The sequence below is a fragment of the Wasmannia auropunctata genome, unplaced genomic scaffold (assembly GCF_000956235.1).
Source record: "Wasmannia auropunctata unplaced genomic scaffold, wasmannia.A_1.0 LD336061.1, whole genome shotgun sequence".
Classification (NCBI taxonomy): Eukaryota; Metazoa; Arthropoda; class Insecta; order Hymenoptera; family Formicidae; genus Wasmannia; species Wasmannia auropunctata.
In genome coordinates this window covers 235,807-259,494 of record NW_012026829.1, presented here as the reverse complement: position 1 = coordinate 259,494, position 23,688 = coordinate 235,807, and the positions used below count along the sequence as shown (strand labels likewise).

Sequence of the window (23,688 nt, the reverse complement as noted above, 5' to 3'; positions counted from 1 at the left end):
TATACTCAAGCCGATTGAGCCGTAAGTTCCGCTCGTTGCAAGAGTTATGAATCGGATAAAAATATATCGCCCCATTGGAGGGATATTCAATCTCGCCGCTGACGTTTTTCCAATTATGTTTTTACGTCATCCATTTTATTGTGGAAGTCGTTAGGAAAACGGTTTCAAATAGAACTGGTCTTAACAAGAAAAGTAGCGGTGAATAATTTATAATTAATTTGGAATCTTAATAGAGCCCTGGTGTTTTATGTCTCTTCTTTTCTGGAATAAAGACAAGAGTTAGATGACTGCTTGATATGAGCCATTTTCTACTTATTATTTTATAATATTAACATAATTATAGGTTGTATTATAAATTTAATTTTATTTTTAATAATTTTTTACAAAAATTCATAAATAACGAATGTAATAAAACAATTTTTGGCAGACATTTTGTCACGCTATGATATTATTACGATATGTCTGTTTTACAGCACAAATTCTGCAGTATAACTGTAGTTTTTTCACAAAAAAAATTTTTTTAAAAAACATTTTTCTCGCTATAGGAAATTTTTAAATTCTGTGATTTCCGTATTTGTACATCGGGACGATTTTATGGAGACATCCATCATAATATTTCATAGGCGCGATTCTAAATCGCCGGAAACGGAACGCTCGTCGGTGTAAAGCGCGCGACGTCGCGAGTGATGGGATATGGGCAAATTTTACTCCAGAATGGCGTTTACTGCATACGTGCGAGTGACGGATACATCCCTGTATACGCATCTCTGGAAATAGGTCACCGTTAAATGGGTCAGGGTCTCTCTCTCTTTCTCTCCTCCCTTTCTCCCTTCTTCTCCTGCGCGTAATCCCGCTTTGCAAAGCTCGCCGCTCAGCGCGCTATTAAACGATACTATTCCCGTGTCCTTCACTCTCTTTCTTTTCGCATACAATTGATTGCACAGGAAAAAACAAATCGCACACGGCATTATACGTTGACGTTACACTTGTTTACACGCAGGGAATCGAGTTTTTTTTTTAAATAGAAGCCGCGAATTGATCGGATATCCTTGTGATTATCGACAACTTCTTAGTTGCTCCCCGACGGGGAGTAAACGTTTGAATTTATGTAAGCGAAATCGAATTACGCGCAAAATGCACTTAGGAGGACCTTAAAAGGGCTTGGAGAAGAATATCGATAGGGCGCTAACTTCAATGTAACTTTCTTCCATTGTTTGTGTTACGGAAATTTTAAAGTAGGAAAAAGAGAGTAGAAAAAAATCAGAGAAAAAGAGCAGGCGGAGAAGGAAGGAGAGAGAGAGAGAGAGAGAGAGAGATCGTTAGCCCAACGTTAGTTAATCTTGATCCTGTCAGTGCAATTTGACTTTAAATTTTGCAGCGTTGCATCGAATTATTTTACTTCGGTAAACTCGTGTTTTATACGTATATCATATTTAATTCAATGTGAAGCACATCATAATTTTTTAGGTAATACAGAATTGAAGTTTTTCAAGAAAAATTTCACCTTGCGAAGATGATTAGCAAATTTCAATAATAATTTGCATCAAAGTTGATTTATCGGTAGAATATCAGATGGGGAGATTTTGTAAAGGTTACAATATTCCTCTTGTAAATCCGGTAATGTGTGTGTAACTTCGACACGCGTCAGCAGTTAATCCAATAAAATATAATTGATGAACCTCATCGAAGTTTTGGAGTAATCTCGAAACGCTCGAAATTCGTTCAGCAGAAATTACACAGTCACGTTGCGAGCTCTCGAATGCCAAGCTGTCTGACCTATTTTCGCGAACCTTGGCAGGATGCGTGCCCTTTTTCCACCATTGGCAAAGACATTGGGCGATATTTCGTAGATTGTGGCAAGTCGGGGATATTATTGTTCCTGGAAAGAGCCTTTTTCCTCTCGGTGCCGGTGATATTTTCTCTGCCACTAACATCCTCCTCTCTACACGCTTTCTGCGTTACTTCTGAAAGTCACGGCTTCTGATTTCATCCTCGGAAGTATCTCGCCGTCCGAGAAAATCTCGCTTTTCAGAACGATCCTGATTTACAAGCAGTTAGCCGACCTCGTCCAACCGACGTGGTCCGCGGAAATGTTATATCGTATTCGCAGCGCGAATTTATATGTAGTCCAGAAATTTTCGGGAACAATCTCATTCGTGGGGTAATAATCATACAAGCGTGAAATACAAGCGGCTCAGCCGAGATCGTAAAATTGATGAGAGTTTTTCTCTATGAGAGAACGTGAAATATGAGAGAGTACGTGAAATACATATATGTAAATTATATATTAATTATATATTATCATTAAATTATATATCACATTTAAAAGATGTAGAAGATTAATATATTAGTCTTCTACATCTTTTAAATGTGATTTTTAAAATTTGTCATTTTTTATGTTTTTTTTGCATTTTTCATTCATGAATTTTAGAAATCTTGAATTATCACAAATCTCTGTGTAGCTCTGTAATCTCTACGCTCAAGTTTATTTTTGTCGTATATTGTTTTTCTTTAAAATTTTAATATATCTAATAAAGTCTCTAAATTTTTATTGACAATACAATTTCCATATTCGCTTATGGCTGGAACGATTCAGGCAATAAAATTAATAGACGATTAAATTTCTTAAACCTGCATTATTATTATTTTACATAAACTATTAACTCGTTGATAACGAGTTATTATGTTGGTAACGAGATAAAAAGTCGAGAAAATAGCGATGATTTTCACTGCTTACGTAAAAGAATCTGGAGAAATTTTATCAAATCAAACCGATTTAACAAGTACATATTTCTTATAGTTCGACAAGTATATATATTACTCTTTCGCACGATCTTATTAGGTCAGATTAAGAGATCCGTAAAATCGGTGAAGTGTGTTATTCATTCAGCGACTATAGATTTTTGACTAAGGGTAACGGAGATTTCTTTTGCAGTACATGACGGAGAAGATGGGCGGGGCAGAGGGAACGAAGCTCGACGTCGATTTCGTGGATATGGAGAGGGTGAGTAGTGTATTTTCGTACATCTTGAGCGTGTGTGAAGACCGAAGGCGCCTTCCACATTTTCGCACGGCTCCTTTGTGAGGACGTCAGAGAAGGGAGATGACTAGCATGTTCTATTTACTGGCATTATTACTGAATTTCTTGAAAGATTCTTACCCGGGCTTTTTTTTTGGCTCCGAGCCTGAGAATCTTATCAATCTTTCAAAACGCTTTCTTGACGCCGCCGTTACATGAAGCCAGAAGCCAGAAGTTGCGAGATTTACTGTGTTATAAAACGAAGTTCTGGGAAAAACTTGTTACCGCCGTCGGCTTTCTTGAATACTTTGCTTTTAACTTTGTTACAACTTGGACGACTCGATACAATTTTTTTAATCGAGATTTACCGAAAATTCCCCTTTGGAATCGCCTTCAATTCTCTGATTACGATTCTTTGTAAGTTGCGAGATTGAATGTGTTATAAAACAAAGTTCTGAAAAAATTTGTTATCGCCGGCTCTCTTGAATACTTCGCTTTTAACTTTGATACTATATAGACCCGATACAATTTTTTTTATTGAAATTTTTTACTGAAATTTCCTTCTTTAGAATCGCCTTTAATTCTCTGATTGCGATTCTCTGTGTGCATTCTTATATTATTAATATTATTTGTAAAAATTGATAGCAATTTTAATTTTGACATAAGATGAAATGCGTGATACAGATGTTATAACAGTCACTTTAATAGAGCCTTTTGAAGCACATAAACAGTGATCTGCGGGGTTTTATTCATTCTTAAATGAATGATAATTATATGTATAATTAAATGAATAAATTTAATATAATTAGAGAATATTAAAGGATAATTCTGAAAGAAGGGCTAACAATAAGAAATTTTTGAAATTTATGCAAAGAATTTATGCATCATAAATCTCGCAGAGACTATATTATACTCCGAGAAGGGCAATAATCTCTCAAATAAATCGCTTTACTATACTCATCTGGATCGATAATTCATTTCGTACGCATCGCGAATATAATTTCAAAGCTTTATAAAGCTCTCCTTGACGTTCTCGCCGAGGTGAATTGACAAGAGACGAAGGGTCTTCACATAAAACACGTCATGTATAGAAAACAGACGTCACGTACGAGCTCGTGGAGGAGCTACAGATGAAGACGAAGGAGTTCCTTCAACCAAACCCGACGGCAAGGGCGAAGATGGCCGCAGTCAAGGGTATCAGCAAGCTCAGCGGTCAGGCGAAAGCGTCCACCTACCCTCAGCCGGAAGGTGTACTCGGCGACTGCATGCTGACTTATGGCAAGAAAATGGGCGAGGACAGCATTTTCGGTACATGCAGTTTAAATCCGATTGTCTTGTTCTTCGCGAAACGAGAAATTTGATTCGCATTTCTTTGTCTAAAATATCCTTCCGAATAGGTATTGGTTTTAAAAATCTTTTTTGTGATGATCTTTTGTTATTATTTTTATTCATATTAAAAACTGAGATTTTTATTCCGTATATTATTCAAAGATTTTACTTTCTCCGTAAAATTATTCTCTTTTGTACGACAATTTTTGGGGGATAAGAATCTCTGGTGATTATTTCAAATAGTTGAAAAAATGATTTGTGTGAGTTACTTAAGTGCTTTCGCACTGGAGTTTATTGACATTTTAAAGTTACGATTAAAAAAAGCGAGACATATCGAGGATCGATAGGTCGTATTGTCTGTAAGCGCCTCCGCACCTTATCTTCCACCCCATGTTTATCAATCCTTGCAGCCCAGGCCCTCATTGAAATGGGCGAAGCCATGAAGCAGATGGCGGACGTGAAGTATTCGCTGGACGATAACATCAAGCAGAACTTCCTCGAGCCGCTGCACCATCTGCAGACCAAGGATCTCAAAGAAGTGATGGTACGGTTATTGGAAAAGTTGTGTATAAGTCGCGCGCTCCCGGCCGGGCGCCGAGCGCTTCCTCTCGCGCTCTCGATCGCCACGCGCGTGCTCGTCGCGATCTCCGATCTCAAATCACCGATTTTGTTGATTTTTCAGCACCATCGGAAGAAACTGCAAGGCCGTAGGCTGGACTTCGATTGCAAGCGAAGACGCCAGGCGAAAGGTACGTTGAGATTTTTTTCCCCCTCGCATATTACCCTCCGCTTCTCGTCTCCTCTTTCTCTCTCTCTCTCTCTCTCTCTCTCTCTCTCGCGTTTCCGCGCTCCTATATTGATTTATTCAAGCGCGCGTGTCCTTGCCACGAACACGCCGTCGTCGTCGCTCGTGATTCGTAGAGTTGAAATAAAAACCGAGACACGCGGAGCTATAACGCGAGTAATGACGCCGGGCGCGATTGCGCCCGTCCGACGACGCGACGACACGCGCGGCGAGACGGTAGCAGCAGCAGCAGCCGTAACCGCACGCTCGTGATTTTCGAGACGCGGCGGTGTCATAAAGGAAAACGCGGAAGATGATATTACCAGGACTCGGCTCTAAACAGTCGAAAGGTCACAACTGCAAAATTGTCATTGTCGAAGAGATAAAAGTGCCGTAACCGAGGCGGAGATTATTTTCTTCCGCCGGAGAAAACCTCGCAGTTATACACAATCGTTATTTTGAAAAGAGAAACGTGATGAATAGAACATGGAGAGAAAAATGCGTCAACTTTCTGTAAAAAAAAGACGAATGGCAGAAACGCTATTTTTTTAACAACGACGATTTTTTTATTTATTCCTCTTATATTTGTAATTCTTTTTTCTAGGAACTATGTACCTACAAAAAATACACATAAAAATAAAAATTTAGAAATTTTTGGAGTTTTTTTTTTATATCTTTGTAAGTTTAATCTTATATCTTGCATTGTGACACAATTTTATAATCTCGTCTGGTACTTTTTCATTCTTGCCGTATAATTTCAGCATTATTCACTTGGTATGTCGACAAACGATTCGCTTTGACGGTTATATCGTTTTCGCGACTTTCAAGATTTTCAGACAGAATTTCCATTTTGATTTTTTTACTTATATTTCTCCAGCGTAATGCACGCCGGTGGATTTTTAAGCGCTTTATCAAGACAGCTTTATTTTCCATTGTTAGCATGCGTGTGGAAAAACAAAATTATGTTTTTCGTATATAATTTGTCCCCTTAGAATATGATTATCACGATAAAATCGTTGCATGAGTGGATGCAAATGAAAACTTTTTTGCAACATAAAGAAGAATCTCTTATACTCGCATGCTGCGTCGCATGAGCACGATCAAATAGAATCACAAGTCAGTGCTATAGTGTGGACTTGAAAGTAGGGCGCGAGAAGAATATATTTTTCTTTAATGTGCGTTTTACCCAGAGAAATTATTTTTCATACAATTAGCTCGCTTACTGCAGCAGAACCATAGCTAAAAATGCAGAAAATCTCTGTGGAAAAAAGAGTGACTTTGACAAGGCAATTATCCGTGTATTTTACAATTTATATAAATTAAGCGTATAATATTTTTAAATCAGATGTAATTCAAAATAAATTTATACTAACATTACGGTATATTAATTTATATATACATATAATATTTTATAAGAGTAACACATATTGCGATAATAACTGTCAGATCTAACAATAAGTCTTTGTTAAAATTTAGAGAGATATAATAATAATGTCTTTGTTAAATTAAGAGAACTTTAATATAATCGCAAATTTGAATTTTGCGATAACTTTGAATTTTTAGTTTGTTCAGAATAATAAATAACAAGACTTGATTAATACTTTAATAAGCAAATCCCAAATAGTAAGCAAATGACCTCAAATCATCTGGCCGGATTTTATACTCAATAATTTTGTGAGTTTTATATGTGCATCTCATTTTTATCTTATTTTTCGAATTTATTAATACGACATGTTTTCCGCCGTCGCGATTCTTTTGTGTCATTCGCTCCGAATTTGCTTTCCGCTTTCTGCTGATAATCGATGTGGCCTGTCTGTGTTTCATTGGGCGACCGCTTAAATTATTAGCGACTGGAAAAAGATCTGGCAGTCCACATTTTGGAAGTCCGGCGCGATCGAGTACCTCGTCGCCGTATGTTGGTATGACTTCCGTTGCATACCTAGGAGCTTGTGTCCCATATTTTTGAAAATTCACATATTGTCGATCAATACTTTCCTGTATCGCCCGTAAAGTTCCCAAATAGAAAGAAAATTTAGAAAATATCCAAAATTTGGGTAAAATCGAAATTAGAGTGTTTTTTTGTACTTTTTCCACACAAATATTGTTGAAAGATATTTTTAAACATCCCTGAAAAACACTTCTTCTAATTAAATATATCTATTAGCCTACGATATTTTTAGTTGTGAATGAAATATATCTATTAGATATATGTTTTTAGATATTTTTGACAATCTAAAATTTAAACTATTGCGCCGTTAAGTCTGTATGCGTTGTTGCTAGTTTTAGAACTGTTAGAAATGATGGAATTTTGCGAAAGTACCCAACGATACTTAAACACGCTTTTTGATAGCGTCAGAAATACACTTGTGCGCGCTCGGTAGAACAAACTACGCTTTCTTGTATACCCGCTAGATTAGTAAGTGTTTAGATTTAGGTGATGAAGCAACCCAGTAGTGCAACCTTTTTAATGCCGTCGGCGGGTCAACCGTTTGCGAACAGGTTCTCACGTTTCAGACGACGAGATTCGTCAGGCCGAGGAGAAGTTCGCCGAGAGTCTGCATCTTGCGCAGATGGGCATGTTCAATCTGCTGGAGAACGACGTGAGTCGTCGTCGCTAATTCGAAAATATTGCGTCTCGAAGCGCGCACATCGAGATGTTCTTACGTCGTTCTTTTGCAGGTCGAACAAGTGGCGCAATTGGCAACTTTCAGCGAAGCCCTTTTCGAGTATCATCAACAGTGCACTGAGGTTCTAAGGGGATTGACGGAAACGCTCTTGGAAAAGTACGTCTGATTGCAATTCAAAATCGTTGTAAAACTCGATGTTGAATGTATCAAATATGAATTTTCTACACAGAAAGATCGATTTTGCTGGATAAAGACTTGAAAATAATTTTTGCTGGACCATTAAAATAATTTTGTTGGAAAGTCAAACTGATTGCTAGAATATCATAACGTTTTACAGTAAGTTATTATTTTTCAGTTTCCAACAAAATTATTTTTAGATCGAAATTTTTTAACCTTTCAGCAAAATTGTTCTCTCCGTGGATAATTTCCATAATTTTCTCGAAATGCGTACACGGAAAGAGCAATTTTGTTGGATCCAGATCTGAGAATAATTTTTGTTCAATAATCAAAATAATTTTGTTGGAAAGTCACAATGATTCTTAGAATATTAAAACGTTTTATATAGTAATGCTTATAATTTTTAACTTTCCAACAAATTATTTTGATGATTGAACAAGAATTATTTTCAGATCTGTATTTGGCAAAATTTTTAGATCTTTCGACAAAATCGTTCCTTCCGTGTATTAACGAATGAGTCTTATTGTTTTACGATATTTAATTATTTCATTTTACTTGAATTTACAAAATGTGCTCGACCGACTGCCGTTTCCTCGAGTAATGCAGTCTACGTAAATGTCTTGTACTCTTTAGGAAAGAGGAGGCCGTAAATAGACCAAAACTGGAATTCGTGCCGAAGACACTGGCGGATCTGCACGTGGAGGGCGGATTGTCGGACCATATGAACGGTGGGAACTTCTCCCTTCACGGTAAAACACATTTCACAAATACTCCACTACACCAACGCGCGACGACACTCGGTCGTGGACTCTGGCTGTTTAACTGTTTCTTCTTCCTCCTAATTCTCTTTCTGTCATCCCAAGCGGGGAGGGGAGTGTTTAACGTACTACATTAACCAATATATTGCATTCTCCTGTCTCTCTTATCCCGTATACGGGGCGTCCTTCGGGGCGAAAATTATTCGGCGAGTTGTGTCTAATATTCCGTATTCCGTTTCTTTGTTTCCGCACGTATAGAAACCTTATCTACGAACTTGTCAAAAAAAAAACCTGGAACGGGACGAGTCACTCCGAATTTTGTCTCTCGAAGTATTTCTTTATACGATATAAATGAAATATTATTTTCTTTTGCTCTTTTATGGATTGAACATTCAAATCGAGACAGAAATTTTAAAGGACTTGACTTGGCGCGAGCTACAAAAACCGGGAAAATAGGAACATAATTTTTCTTCCGTTTAGCGGGATAGCGGAAAATAAAATACGGGTTTACAAGGATTACAGTGTAAATTAAGTTTACTTGAGAAGTTAATGGAACGTCGATGTTCGATTAGTTGTCGCGAGATAAAGCCTCGCGGATCCGCTAAACAGACGTTTATCGTACTCATCAATTACACGTACTATCGGACGTTAATCCGTCGGGGATCGATCTCGCGCGATTACGCGCGAAATACAACGCGCACACACACGTACACACACGCTCTCGCCACCACACACTCTGTCACACAACGTCACCCCCCATTCTTCCTCCGATTGTGCTGTGTGTATAATGTGGCATACCTGTCTGTCCTTCTGACACAATGTAGGGTCAAGTCGGGCAGGCTCTCCGATTCATGCGGACGGGAAGCGCTCGCAGCTCGAGCTATTTCCGGCCGGAAACCCGCCACAATCTGCCAATGGTAAACTTTGCATGGGGGTTTCCTCGTTTCTCTCTCTTTCTCTCTCTCTCTCTCTTTCTGTCCAGCGAACAAACGAATTCCTTTTCGAGTCGCTCGAGGGCGGCTGCACCAACTGTTGCGCTGTTATAAGGGCGCCGTAATTATCGTAAAAGTTTCTCGCTTCATAAAAAAAAAAAAAAAACAGATTATCGAATCTCTCAGGATTAGTAAGCGAGGCAGTTGGTGCGACCGATCCCGCGTAATTCTCTTTTATTTTTTTTTTTTCGACGGGATTCGCCATCGCTTTCTCGGTGTATATGCGACACTGATGGCTGATGCACCATGCACGTTTATTAGATAGTGTCCTGTCACTCTAATGCCGTAGAAGAGGGTTGTGTATTGACTAGTTTTTAGGTAATCGAATGAAATCCAAGTTGAGCAAGAGGGAACGTGTAGTGATTTTTATAAATCCTGTATAATGATACTAAGTTTAAAATATAATATAATTGGATTTAAATTTCAGTATAAAAAAAAATGTAGCAATTTTATAAGATGAGAACATATAATGTTTCTTATATTTTAACTTGATAATTTTTTTTATTCGCGAAGCAATGAATGTTTTGAAAGATCATATTTTTTTAAGACTATTTTAAACCAATAATACTTTACAAAAATTGGGACAATTGTCTCCTTCTTGCTGCAAAGATTTCAATTAACTCACGCAGCTTCCATCGACGAGTAAACATTAATTTTCAAGAGATTTACTTACTTTTATCCTCGAGCACTCTCGGCGACGTTATTTTACTTTCGTACTTAAAAAGAAATCGACATCATACACCGCTGCTTTGTGCGACACGAGTTTTTCCGCGCTAGACGGTTCACGACCACCTGCACGGGCAGATTGTTAAATGTGTAGTTTTGAACGCGATGCGCGACACGCAGTCACACTGTGACGTGTTTTTTTTTTACGTTAGATTAGCGCGGCTTTTAGTAGTTTAGCACACTCTTGCCGACTATTTTCAGCTTCACCCTTGCCCTCGCCGAGCAAATCGCCAGCGAGAACGCCGATGGCACAAAGAACGCCGTGCTGCACAGCTCTGTACGACTTCGAGCCCGAAAATCCTGGTGAACTTGGATTTAAGGTAAGATTTTACAACGTTATTCGCCAAGAATTCGAGCGTTTAAAAAATGTCTAGAGAATGTTTAAAGAATATGTAATATTCTTCAGAGATGAACTATATACCTTAATTTGTCAAACGATTTTTAGAAAATATAAATTTAAGAATATGATTTTATATTTAAAGCAAATTTTGTATGTTACGAATTTGGTTCCACTTTTTTGCAATCCTTTCAATTATTCGGAACCTTCGTCACTTTTTTTTTCTAGACTTTTCTGAACTTGAATTCTTGATTTCTTTGGACGCGAATGATCGACGACGATCGTTGCATCTTAACGAGTTCGTTTTCTTTGCAGGAGAACGACACGATCACCTTGACTCAGAAGATCGACGAGAATTGGTACGAGGGCAGCCTGGACGGCCGCACCGGTTACTTCCCCGTGACCTACGTGCAGGTCGTAGTGCCATTACCCTAAGAGGACGCCGCGCATCTCGAAGCCAAAGACCCAGCGTATTCGTTCACTAGCGTCTACCATTATTACAGGATTACTCTGCTCTCCAGCTAGCCTAAAAAATCTAGACGACCCTTCGACGACCTATCTTTACCTTATATCTAATATCGTCACTTACGTTGCGAGACTTTCAAGCTTATAACGTCCAAGACACGAGGATCCCGAGTTTCTCTAGAAACCTTTCTCCCCGCCCTCTACACACAAGAGACACACACACACACACCTCCCCCTCCCTCCTCCACAGACCCCGAGAATAGACCCTCTGTTACGCATGTTAATGTACATATATAATGTTATAGTGTATTTTATCGACGTAAGGACCTTCGCGCGCGCAGAGTTATAACACACATATACACACACGAATGCATACCCAGGAAGTACGTGCATAGATACATATAGACGTATTCTACATATATTATATATATATACATATATATCTATACAGACACAAGAGACACACACACACACACACGCAAATACCTATATTAATATACGTACACGTATATAATATATTCGCATTATACAGACACACTCAGACACATCAAAGTACCTACGATAGCAGTTTCACTGTCAAGGGCGGCTCTCTCCTCATCTACTTTTCTACATTATCTTCCGTCTCGTCGAAATGCTTTCGGGATACTTTCAATGCAGTTCGAGTGCACAAAAAGGAAAGAAAAAAAAATCGAGCCTAGCGTGAATATCGATTTATGGCGGGGAGCGTGAATTTTCCGATAATTCCCACTGTCATTTAATTAGTTTCCACCACCGAAAGTGTCGTGTCGTTTTTCGAGCCGACAACTCGGCGCTCGTTCGCAAGCTCTGTTTGCAAGCTATACTTCGTCCGGATATTACGATATCGCTTGTGGATTTCGAACGGGGGGGATCGATTACTCCAGTCGGTTGAATTCGTCGTTAAGGTAAGTGGAAGCTTTTAGCCTTAGCATTACTTCTCTTGTCGAAATTATAGGGTCAATTCTGGTTAGAGCTTCTCTTAATAATAATAATTATTAACATTAATATTAATAATGTAATCATTAATTAAAGAGAGAATAACTGGAATTGTGTTAATCAGCAATTAGATAATTCAATAAAGTAATGTCAGTTCAATAGTAAGAAAGAGATCGTTAAGCTTCCAATGTATAAGAGACGCTGTTACGGGCTTGAGATTCTTCTTTGACTGTTGCATTTTTAATTGTTATTACATATTTAATTGTTACGCGAGAGTGAATTTTAATGCGGCTGGAGCGGTCTCACTCCCGTTCTACTTGCTCGCTCTCCTTTCGCAAAGGATTATTGGCCACTAAGTCGCGTAATTCTCCTCACGACTCTCATTTATCGCGTTAATTAATTAAATTAAGCGCACGGCTTTCCCCGCGAGAGTTCGATCGTTCAACCGCGGCACATGTATTTTTCCGCGCGGCGCGCAACAAACGCGTGTACTCGTGTAATGTACTCGTATTATAATAATAATAATGTTATTGCAATTCGTGTTTCCATTCCCCAGTCGATTGACCGTTCTCTCGGCTGCTTATCATTCTCTCTTCATTTCCTCCATTTTATTTCCTTTCTTTTCCTTTTTTTTTTTTTTTTAATTAATTGCTAGGCGACACTAGCTTAGAAGTTAGGATTTACTTTAAGCGAACCTCGAAATGGCGGCAAATCTCTTCCACGAAGTCATTATCTGTGATTATTGTAGGTAATTGCTGGCATCGATTGTTTTTGACAGTGACGATCTAGTTTCCGTTGTCGGAAAACTTCCGGGTGTTGATGGATAGAACAAAACTTAATGGCGAATCGATTTTATTGGAAATTGTTGTACAGTCAATGACCTTGTGTATCCGCATGACCACTCTTTTAGATTTATTATTAATCGTAGAAAAATACTCGATGGTTATCGAAATATTTAGCTGTGGCGGTTTCGGAAGAAAAGAAGTCATCTCCGTGCCGGAAATGCCAATATACTGTTTTAAAACATCACAGTACTGCGAAATGGTGAAAAGTAATATAAATTTTTTAATCGTAATTTTTAAGTTTTTTTTTTTTATCGAATTATCAGCACACCCGAAACTTTTTCCGACATTCTTTACGATATCTTTTACACAATTTGCGTCGTTTAATTAAACGTTTAATCGATTATCCAAAATGTGTAAATATCGTTTCGTATATAGTTGAGAAAAACGGCCAGACGCGATAGTGTTTAATTAATTATTAGCTCTCGGGTGTAATAGCGCGAGAGTGAAACGAGAATGAGGCGTAACAGACTTCCCGTTTAACCCAGAACGTTTGTACGTTTAAGTATTGTATTTTACGCGAACGCGCCCGGCAAAACGATTATTACTTTCGCAGCGTCCCGACATCGGGTTTCCTTTCCGCCCCGCCTCTCCTCTTCTGGACTTTGTATGAGAGTTCAACCGTCAGAACAATGAAAGTAATTAAGGAACTTGGTTATTTGTTGCCACGTGGATTTTAGATAAAAACAAAAATCTTCGAGCGAGATATCTGCTAAGCGTAATGTATAATTGACACTAGAGTATATATATTACTTACACGTATACATATTGTCGATAAAAGGTGACGGCGAGAAAAAAAAACCCGACCGCGTTATCTCTCGCATTAATCATTGTTCATATATTTTATTGTCCATTTATTATATCATTGTAATCGCCGCACTGTGGCAGAAATGTTCTTGATTACATATACACATTGTATTCAGAACGGGATTCTATGTTGAAAAAAAAAAAAAAGAAAAAAAATCGAAGGATTTTCGACTCGGGACATTCTCCGAATTGAGCGTGCCGTCAGTAGGATGTAAGACAGATACCGCGGGAGACACATATATAAGCTAATCTGATTTCGTAGCTTTCAGCTTCTCCCGATTGATTTGTTTGCCGTTCGTTAAATTGCTTCCCGTGCGGTAACGTAAGATTGAATAGAGCCGTAGAGCTAAAGAATTTTTAAAGAAAGTTGTAAGAGTTTTCGTACATATATATACATAGCGTAGAGCGCGAGTATAATGGTAGACGGATGGGGGCTTAACGTAGCGCGATAATCTCTTACATTCCGTTGAAATTAGAAAATACCTACGATATATACGAGTGTTAAAGTGATACGTAGCTACATAGGTGGTAATACACGGTCGAATCGGAGAATGTTTCCTTGTCCCGCAGAGCGATACGCCGATAACGAAGGCACACACGCGCGTTCGTTCATGATTAAACATAACTAAAGTTTACGATCGCTATTTACCGATTACAACATTACCACCGAGATGTTATCACTTGCTGCTGTCACCGTCGCCAGTTAAGTCCTCACTTGGAGACAGGACGACGAGTAACGGGAGTTAAACGGAGGTCGTGAAAAACGTGGGAAAGAAAAAAAGGTCCGCATGCAAATTTCACCTACACTATAATCGCTGTGAGATTAAAAAAAAAAAAAACGAAATCCCTTTCGGAACTCGAGGTGTTATCGATGTTATGCAATATTAAGAGTTTAACATCACGGTGTTTAGCCGGTGGGGGNGGGGGGGGGCATCAGATGGATCAGTGTTTCTCAAAGTATCGCGAAGATTTACGCGGGCACGGAGGGAGGGGCATCGACGAAGTGGAGCGAAAGTGAAGGGCGAATTGGATTTCGAATCGGACTAATACCCAGAGATCATTGCAGCGATATTGCGGCGACATTGCAATTTTTCAACAATATTGTAGCAATATTGCAACGTTGCAGCAAATTCCCGTGATGTATGGGTATATAACTGCTTCTGAATAAACGGGCATGAAGGGTGTCTAATCTCTGCCAGAAATTTATATTAATTTTCCCTCTTGCGCGCGACGGCGACGCGAACCGTGTCGAGGCCTCCGATCACTTTCGTTCCAGCGATCTCGTCCGACGCGAAGCGACAAATCCGCGTAAAACGGACGTGAACATCGATTTTCATTCTCGGTTATTCGCATGGTGTACTCTGCGCGTCATCGTGATGGAATTACTTTCTGGGGGGGGGGGGAGGAGCTCTTTAAAATTTCCATGAAATTGAATCTAAGTTAAATACGAACGAATATGCACGGCGTGGTTCGAAGTTACGGTCCAACGTTCTTTGATGAACACAAATTAATTACCGAGCTGAAATTCAAAAATTTTTTTAAATATAAATAAATAGCGCAAAGGTAACGATGGTTGAAATTAAGAATCTAATTGAATTTATCTCGCAAATAGATAATATTAACGTTTAATTTTTAATGCACTCTCTTTGTATTATAATAGAAATTTAAGATAGAAAAAATTAAAAAATGAGTCATTAAATTTCATTAAACTTCGATGCGAGTAACCGAAGATTGGAACAAGCGACTTCGACCCCTCAAAGCTCGATCGTAATGGGATCACGCTTTTTGTCTATATAACGAGGGACTGGTGAAGCTTTGTCAATTAGAATGATAGCAATAAAACGCTGATTTTCTCGCATAAAAAGTTAGGGGCGGATGATGATTGTTCAGGGTCCGAGGCTAACAATTTCTACATCCCCAGTGAGTAATGGAAATAAAGAAAAAAATTAAAATTTCTTATTCTACGCAATTGACAAGGTATCTCAAAACTACTGCCACAATCAAAAGACGTAGACATTAGACAACATATTAGCAGTCTTCAAAAACCTAACAGTCTTAATATTTAATGTAGTTTTAATAAATTTTGGTAAATGATAATTTTTTAATAAAATAATTAGAGAGATATATATAGCCTAAAATCTTAATTTGAAACAAATTTGTTAAATCAGCATTTCAAATGAACAATTAATTGCACAAATATTTAAAGTAGAAGAGTGTAGCGGTATTTTTGTGATGCCATGAATAATTTAAAGAATGGGACGAACATTTAGGAATGAAACTGTTTATATGGGGATCGCTGGATTTGTTGCAGGACCCGAGCTTAAATACTCTCACTGTCCGTACAAATTCGCTCCTGAACGAGAATTCTCGCTGACCGGCAGGGGAAAGAAATAAAAATTTGAGAAACACTGCGTTGGGGGAAGAAGCGAGAGAAATATACATATACATGCTATTACTACTTGTGCGGGAAGAAATTTATATTGCTGCGTGATATAACTATGTTAATTTATATATATATCGCGTCGGTCCGCGCTTTTTGCGTTTCGATTGTTCGTGGACCGGTTCACGCGATCTGGCACGGCGGATGAAGATGAAGGGGAATAAATAAAGAGACACGAGAAAGGCGGCGAGATTGGCGCGATCGCGAGAGAGAATGAAACTTAACGATAAATACTAAAATCGGTATCTTATTCTATAAATGTTGGCTATTGTTAAATGTTGAATATTGTTCAGCGACGAGTTCGCACGCATTTGCACGAGGAACACGTGTTTTTTTTTATTACTCAACGTTAGTTTTTATTTCAATATTTGTACCTCTGTGATTCGAAAGAGGAATTAAATCGCTCCATATCAAACTGCTCGAATCGTTGCCTTAACGTAGTCAATTCTTAACGTTTATTAGTGTTCTTAAACATTTGAACATCTTTATCTTAATATTTTATTAAGTGTACTGAAAAAAATATCAGTTTAATATTAATACGTTAATTCTGTTAAAACCCTCATTCATCTCTCTATCTTGGTAATAATGGATAATGTTTTAGTTAACTTCGTCTGTTACTGTGATTCACTGCATTTTATTTGTACAATGTATTTAAAAGAAAGATAAAAACAAATGGACAATTTTTTATATATAAACGTACTTTAAACATTTCAATGTAAACGCGTGCTTCTCGGGCGAGCGTGACTAGCTCTCCGCATTCTAATTGTAATCTAATCTATTTGGGGATCGAGCGGACGCGCCGGATCTATCGATCCCCGCAAAAAGAAAAAAAATCACTGAGCATCCTTGGTCACTGGAGGAAGGAGCTTCTGGTGTTTTTTCCCACCTTGTCCACTTTTCCTCTTAGAACTTCCTTGTTATGCTCTCTTTGTCTCTCTTTCCTTCTTCCTTCCTCGCATTCTCCTCTGAAACGTAAACGTCTCTCTGCGACTTCCTGTATGTATGCGTGTGGGATCGGCACGAATCTCGTGTTTCTCGACGTGTGCCGGGCCCACTTATATTTTGTAAGCGCCAGAAAATCCGGGATTTGCGGGAGACACGAGATGCGTCGCGCGCGTTATTAAAAAGAAAAACAACAACAACAACAACAAAAAAGAAATGCGGTGCCCTCTCGACAATATCCTGCCCTCCTCGGACGCACCCCCGCCCCGCGAGCCGTTTCCCGTTTTGATCCCCGTTTTGACGAAGTGCGAAGGGGGCGACCAGTGGATGCAACACAGTGATACTTTCAGACAATACATTACGATTAATTACACTTGTATTGGTAATAAATTAATCTACTACGATTATATTGAACTCGATTAAAGAGAAATATACGATATATATATATATATATATATATATATTCGATTTCGGTCAATGCTAAATGATTATTATAATACTAATTGAAAAATAAAGTGTGCTCTATGTCACGACGTGGATTTTATTCCGCTCTTCTGTTCCCGCATTTGGTTCCCGTTTTTACATAATTAACCGTTAATTATGTTGTGTTAATGTTAAATTATTAATTCGCATTTTATTATTTTAGATTATTTTAGAAATCGGTTATTTTGACTGCTCCAAGCAATGCAATGACCTTAATATTGATTATTTTGTATTTATAATTTTGATATATTATAATTCTAGTAAAACTTGAGAAATTTAATTAATTAATTAATCGTGAGCTCCATTCTCTAGTTACGTTTATAACAATATTTTATTATTATTAAGGTAGAACTATATTTTTTTAAATCCGCTATATTATATTCAATTACTCAACTATGCTTACGCATTATACATTACAACAAATTTATCTCTTCCCCTCTCTTTTGTTAAGTATGTCTCAGTTGTTATGTAAAAACGTAACCACGAGCAAAAACGAAATTGGGATAAGAGAGGAAAAAAAAAAAGATTGGGGGTGGCCGACGAGGCGCGCGCAACGCCTCAGATCATTTGCAGAGTTAACCAACCCTGTGACATGATTTACCGGAGGGGGGTACGTACAGCGGGGTATGGGCGCACCGCATCCATAATGCATGTGTGTCTTCCCTTCTGTGGACATAATTGTATGCGATATTACCCGGGGGAGCGCGACTTCTCTTCTCGGTGGCCGCGGTAACAAGGCATACCATCATCATTCCGAGGGGGAGGAGGGGGGGGGGCGAGGAGAGGGGAAGGGGAGGAGGAGTGGAACCGACCCTGTGTCGTAAATGGCCACCCCCTCGCGGACGGCCACGTGGTGTCGCGGGAATCCACGAGAGCGAGCCCGGGTCGCGGTTTTGGTCCTCCCATCGTCTCCACGTTGGGGGTGGTGGTTGGTGGTGGTCGTCGCTCGTCGGCGAACGCGCGAAATATCGCCTTTTGATGCCCAATTACAGAGGCGCCAGTTCTTTATACGTTCCTCTTTCACGGCCCAGACCCGGACGCTTACCACAGAGAGCTTAAATCGACGTCCCTCGGGAGGCTCCAGCGCGATTTTATATGGACGTACCATGGCTGTATAATAAAAATGGTCGTACTGGAAAAATGTGAGCCTTCAGCTGATTTAAAAAGAAAGAGAGGGAGGGAGAGAGAGAGAGAGATCGCTAAAATCACTTACTTTGATATAATTTTTTCTTGCGGCAGCAGCCTGAAAAGAAAGACTTACAGTAGTTCTCTTTACATAGAAAATCTCGCTTTGATTTATGAAAAAAAAAACAATTAAGAAAGAGATTTATAAAGTTCCCGCGAGAACTACTATAGTTAAGAAAGGAGAGAGCTGTTTTAATCCGCGCGGAATTACGATTTCTAATCGAGCCGTTTTCTTTTCTTCCTAAGCAAAAGCGAGGGGCGATGCGAGGGGGCGAAACAATTTTTAGCCGAGCGAAACGAGAAGAGCTAGGTCGAATTACTTTCCACGAGGTCACGCAATGCGAGCCGCTTTCTTGAAAATAGGCGGGTGGGGCTGTTTTTATTAACGTATACGAGAGAGGGGACACGTAAGCAGCTTACGTCCTGCAATTAAAATATTTCTTTAAATACCCGCGCCGCCCCGGCGTCCCTATTGTGGACGATTGAAGCGCGTATTTAAATCGCGGCTCGTTATACGCGACCTTTGCGCGAGATGGAGGAGCGCGCGTAAGTGGCGCGAAGCGAATCGATTCGCGATGCCATCGTCGATTTCTCTCTCGAAATCCTAAATTACGTCCTTCCTTTCGCGGAGGAGAAGGGGGGGGGAGGAGGAAAGAACATTTTTATCTCTGGCATATAACTTATGACGAGATACATTTAAATAAATTAGAAAATTAATTAAATACGTGTAACAAAATTATAAGAGTAAAAAGACACGTTACACATTTTTTAACGTTTCACTATGGCGATTAGATCTCGTTACATCTTTCATTTCGACCTCTGAAACGCCGCCTCTCCAGTTTGACTTACCACGATCCTTTTTTTCCCCTTTCTTTTTGGCTGTATATCTCCTTTCTTTCCGGGCAATTTTACGCAGCCACGAGAGCGCGATTACGTGCGCGATTGTGAAGAGAATCTTCGTCTCTCGTTTCCTTACAAATACTCCCAGTTATATGGGGTTGGTTGGCTTCGCGGAACGGAGCCGATTTCGGCGAGAGGCGCGCGCGGACGGATATATCCCCCGGTATCGTCGAGACGTGACGTACTTACGGGGGAAAAAAATCGGCGCAACGAGAAGAATCTCTTCCGCTCGTACTTGCAGATTCCTCCTGGGAGACGACTCGCGAGGCTACATTCGCGAAGCCAATTTGCCGGAACATTAGACGCAGACGATGCTTTTTCCGGACGTCCATTATTGACACTCACTTGCCATGATCCACCATTCAGTACCAATATTATACAGAATATCCGCGTTGCATTGAAGCTTCAAGCGTCATTTTCTTTTTCTTTTCTTTCTTAAAAGAAAAATTAATTTTTCTGAGCTAAAGTTGAAAGTAAATATCGAAGGAGAGAAAAAAAAGAAAACGGAAGAATTAAATAAAATATTGTAATTAAAAAATCTAGCCATTATGATTGTCTTTTAAATGCTTGACCAACACACGCGCTGAATTTTGTATAAATTATTAAAGGAGAGAAAACGGGAAAATAGAAGTATAATTAAATGCAATATTATAATTAAAAAATCTAGCCATTATGATTGTCTTTTAAATGGTTGACCAACGCACGCGCTGAAATTTTTTAAAATTAAATATCGAAGGAAAGAAAAAGAGAAAACAGAAGTAATTACAATATTATAATTAAAAAATCTAGCTGTTATGATTGTCTTTTGATCAACACACGCGTTGAATTTTTTTATTTCCTTTAAAATTAATAATTTATAATTAATAATAATTAATTATGTAACAGCAAATGTTAAATTAAGATTAATGCAAAAACTTTAAAACAACTTCGAGAGAAAGAGAGAGATTTTTTTTGTAATAATCAGCACTTTTTTACTACATTTAACATCACAGAGAAAGATTACATCTGCCGACTGGATATGTATAATTCTATCAATCGTGCATTTCCGAGCAACCTTTGTGCCTGCGACAGTGAGTGCTTTCGAGAGCGTAAGTACCATGTGTGGTCCAGATCCGGAATTCTGCTGACGACCGTCCGGGGACCGCAGCAGGGCTGTATCAGTTAAGGGTTTTTGCTCACTGAAGCGTCCTTACGTACCACGAAGCGCGCGTCGGAGGGCTCCCCAAGGATTTTACACGGGCCGGGATATAAGCGACGTGCAAGATTACAACGTACGTCCCGCAACGCAGTCGTAGTAGGTATAGTTCCTTCCGTAATTGAAAAAGATTTGTTTCTTGCGGCAAAACGGCCGGAACGTCGCGTCTCTCGCGATAACGTATGTCGGTGGTTTTAGCGCAGTAACGCGCGTCGCGAAAGTAAGGATAAGGATCGTGCCGTGCCAAAGAAACTTCGATGAAACTGTCGCTTAAAAAAAAACCACGCCGAGCTTGACGTACAGCTTACTCGCGAAACTCATCAATACGTTCTATTGTTATACTCTCTAAATCTGAATCGGCGGAAGAAATTCATGATTGAATCAGTAACGTCTTGCTAATGAAATAAGTGAAACAGAGCCGAATCCTGTGCAATTAGGGAGAACAACGAAATCTATTGATTTGTCAGCGATTATAATGATTATTTATTAATGATTTCTGAGAGACAATAAAGTTGAATTTCACTGATTATCAGTGACATACTTGGTACCTGTGATAATCAGTGATTATCCACTGATTCAGATTTTGAGAGTAAAAATTTCAAACAAAAAAATTCAATAAATAAAAACGGCGAATACGAGTAATTGGTGCGCAAAAAATAACTTAATAACAATTGATTGACAGGAACAGAGTTTTAATTAGCTGTACGTTTCAGTTTTTTTTTGGAGCCATCTTCAGTAAAATGATAAAAATGATACTTAAAATCTTCAACGGATATTTAAAAATTTTTTTTGAAAATTCGTGAATGAAGACATCTGTAGCAAGATTGTAGATATTTATTTTATATGTTACATTGATATTGAAAAACCGTTTTTATTGATTGTCTTCTTTAAATTAATTAGTTGTAAATAGTTGTTATTTAATCAGTTTCACGAATCACTATGTATATCGCGTATATTGATATTCCGGCTGCAACTCGAACGAATTGTTTAAATTCCTCTTGTAAAAAGCTATCGCTGTCCGATTTTTGTAAGCGACGTGGTTCTTAATTAAAGAAAAATCAGGTAAAGCAATATAGCCATATAGCAGAATTATGCCGTAAATCAGATAGGAGTAACGCTACGCTTATACACGGCACAGATTTCCGTGTCGATTTACTGGCGGGGTGAGAGTGACTGCGTGACACGAGCCTTTCCAGCGATCAAGATCTTTTATTAGAACCTTGGATTACACTCGTGGTTTTATTTTTCACACACGCTGTTCATCTACAATATGTTCAATGATGCAACTTACGTAGGTACGTTAAACTACTAAGAGTGGCGGTACTTACAGCTGCGGTCTACGGCGTAAAAGCGCGGGGGCGGGGGGAGGGAATTCTTTTTCTCTTCTCTAATTCTCGTATCCGTTTGGTTCACCTCGATCGGCCTAAATCGATTACGCAACGGAGTTATAATTGCACTGTATATCGTCCTCGCGGTAAACGTCTATCGATTCTAAGCTACACTGAGCTCACTCGATGCGTCGGGAGCGATTAGCGTCGCAATGAACTTCTCGACGGAATCGCGATAGATTACTGCGAGTTGATGTAACCGACGTCCATCTCGGAAACGCATTATATTGAATGCATCACATTAAGAGTGCATGATTTAAATTAATTTTAAATTAATATCGGGATTAAATTAGTTCTCGTATTTAAATATCAAATTGTCCGTTAATAATATTATTCTTACGAAGAAAACTAGATATATATATCCAGTTACATATATACATATCTATAAGTTAATAAAATTCATTAAAAGTCGTCACGTAATAATCAGTTTTTATTACCAGTTCCTGATAATAAAAATAACAATCAGCTGCTTTCAATAAATATATGGCAACCTTTTATTATGGGAAATTTAACATAGTGCCTAGTTTTATCACAACGTTTTGCAAAATAAAAAACACGAGTATGTATAATAATTCATGAAGGAAATAACTGAAATAGTTGCGCAATAGACAAAACATAGATTATCCAGTTTTATTTTTTAAAAAGAGATGAGAAGATGAAAGGTATCTCGCTCAAACTTATCGATTTTTTTCTTGTCATCAAAGAAAATTAATACGAAGAATTAAATCTGGAATGTAAATCACGCATCTTCATGTTATAGTCGAAGTCACGGTTGTCCTCCATTTAGCTGCACTCTTTATGCGTGTTTATACTGAGCTTCTCGCGAAATTTTACTAGAAAATTACGGCAATCGGAGTAATACGAGACTCGATTAACGAATCCGCTTGGAAATTCGTCGGATTCGTAAATGTCAACGTGACTTTCTCCTACGCTCTGTCGAAAAGACGGTATAGCGCCTTCGCGTCGAACATTACTCTAGCGTCGCTCTATATTCACAACGGGTACGTTCGCCAAGCTCTTCCTGCCAAGCTTCTCGATTCGATCGATCTGTTCGCCCGCTTACGACGCCGTAAAAAGGACGAAACGCGCGCAAACATACTGCTAAAACGAATCGCCGTCCTTCGCCAGTAAAGATCCATTACCGGACGTGACGAGATGCCTGCCGCTTGACGACGCGCAATAAAATCGACGCCTGTTTCCCACGCCGGTATCACAAATACGTGAGACGAAGTAATTGCTAACGTTTGCTAGTGGACGCGGGTGGGTCCACGATTTTGCCGCGGAGAAGGGCCTTACGGCTACAAAACTGACGGGCCCGAATTTCAGCGAAAATGCCGC

At 38.9% G+C, this 23,688-nt stretch overlaps 1 protein-coding gene across 9 annotated transcripts in view; it reads left to right on the top strand.

The window, feature by feature from the left end:
• LOC105450381 (endophilin-A) overlaps window positions 1–13,171 on the top strand; it is a 33,569-nt gene extending 20,398 nt beyond the window's left edge. For 5 of the 9 annotated variants that reach the window (XM_011690173.1, XM_011690175.1, XM_011690172.1 and 2 more), the window contains exons 3-12: window positions 2,936–3,004; window positions 4,111–4,327; window positions 4,759–4,892; window positions 5,031–5,097; window positions 7,632–7,732; window positions 7,812–7,915; window positions 8,570–8,664; window positions 9,519–9,611; window positions 10,614–10,732; window positions 11,065–13,171. In XM_011690173.1, the coding sequence (XP_011688475.1) occupies window positions 2,936–3,004; window positions 4,111–4,327; window positions 4,759–4,892; window positions 5,031–5,097; window positions 7,632–7,732; window positions 7,812–7,915; window positions 8,570–8,664; window positions 9,519–9,611; window positions 10,614–10,732; window positions 11,065–11,184 (1,119 nt within the window). In that variant the 3' untranslated portion in view covers window positions 11,185–13,171. Of the gene's footprint in view, window positions 1–2,935; window positions 3,005–4,110; window positions 4,328–4,758; window positions 4,893–5,030; window positions 5,098–7,631; window positions 7,733–7,811; window positions 7,916–8,569; window positions 8,686–9,518; window positions 9,612–10,613; window positions 10,733–11,064 lie in introns of all 9 variants that reach the window. The other 4 variants (XM_011690178.1, XM_011690180.1, XM_011690181.1 and 1 more) reach the window with 4 other exon arrangements.
• Window positions 13,172–23,688: the final 10,517 nt, after the last annotated feature.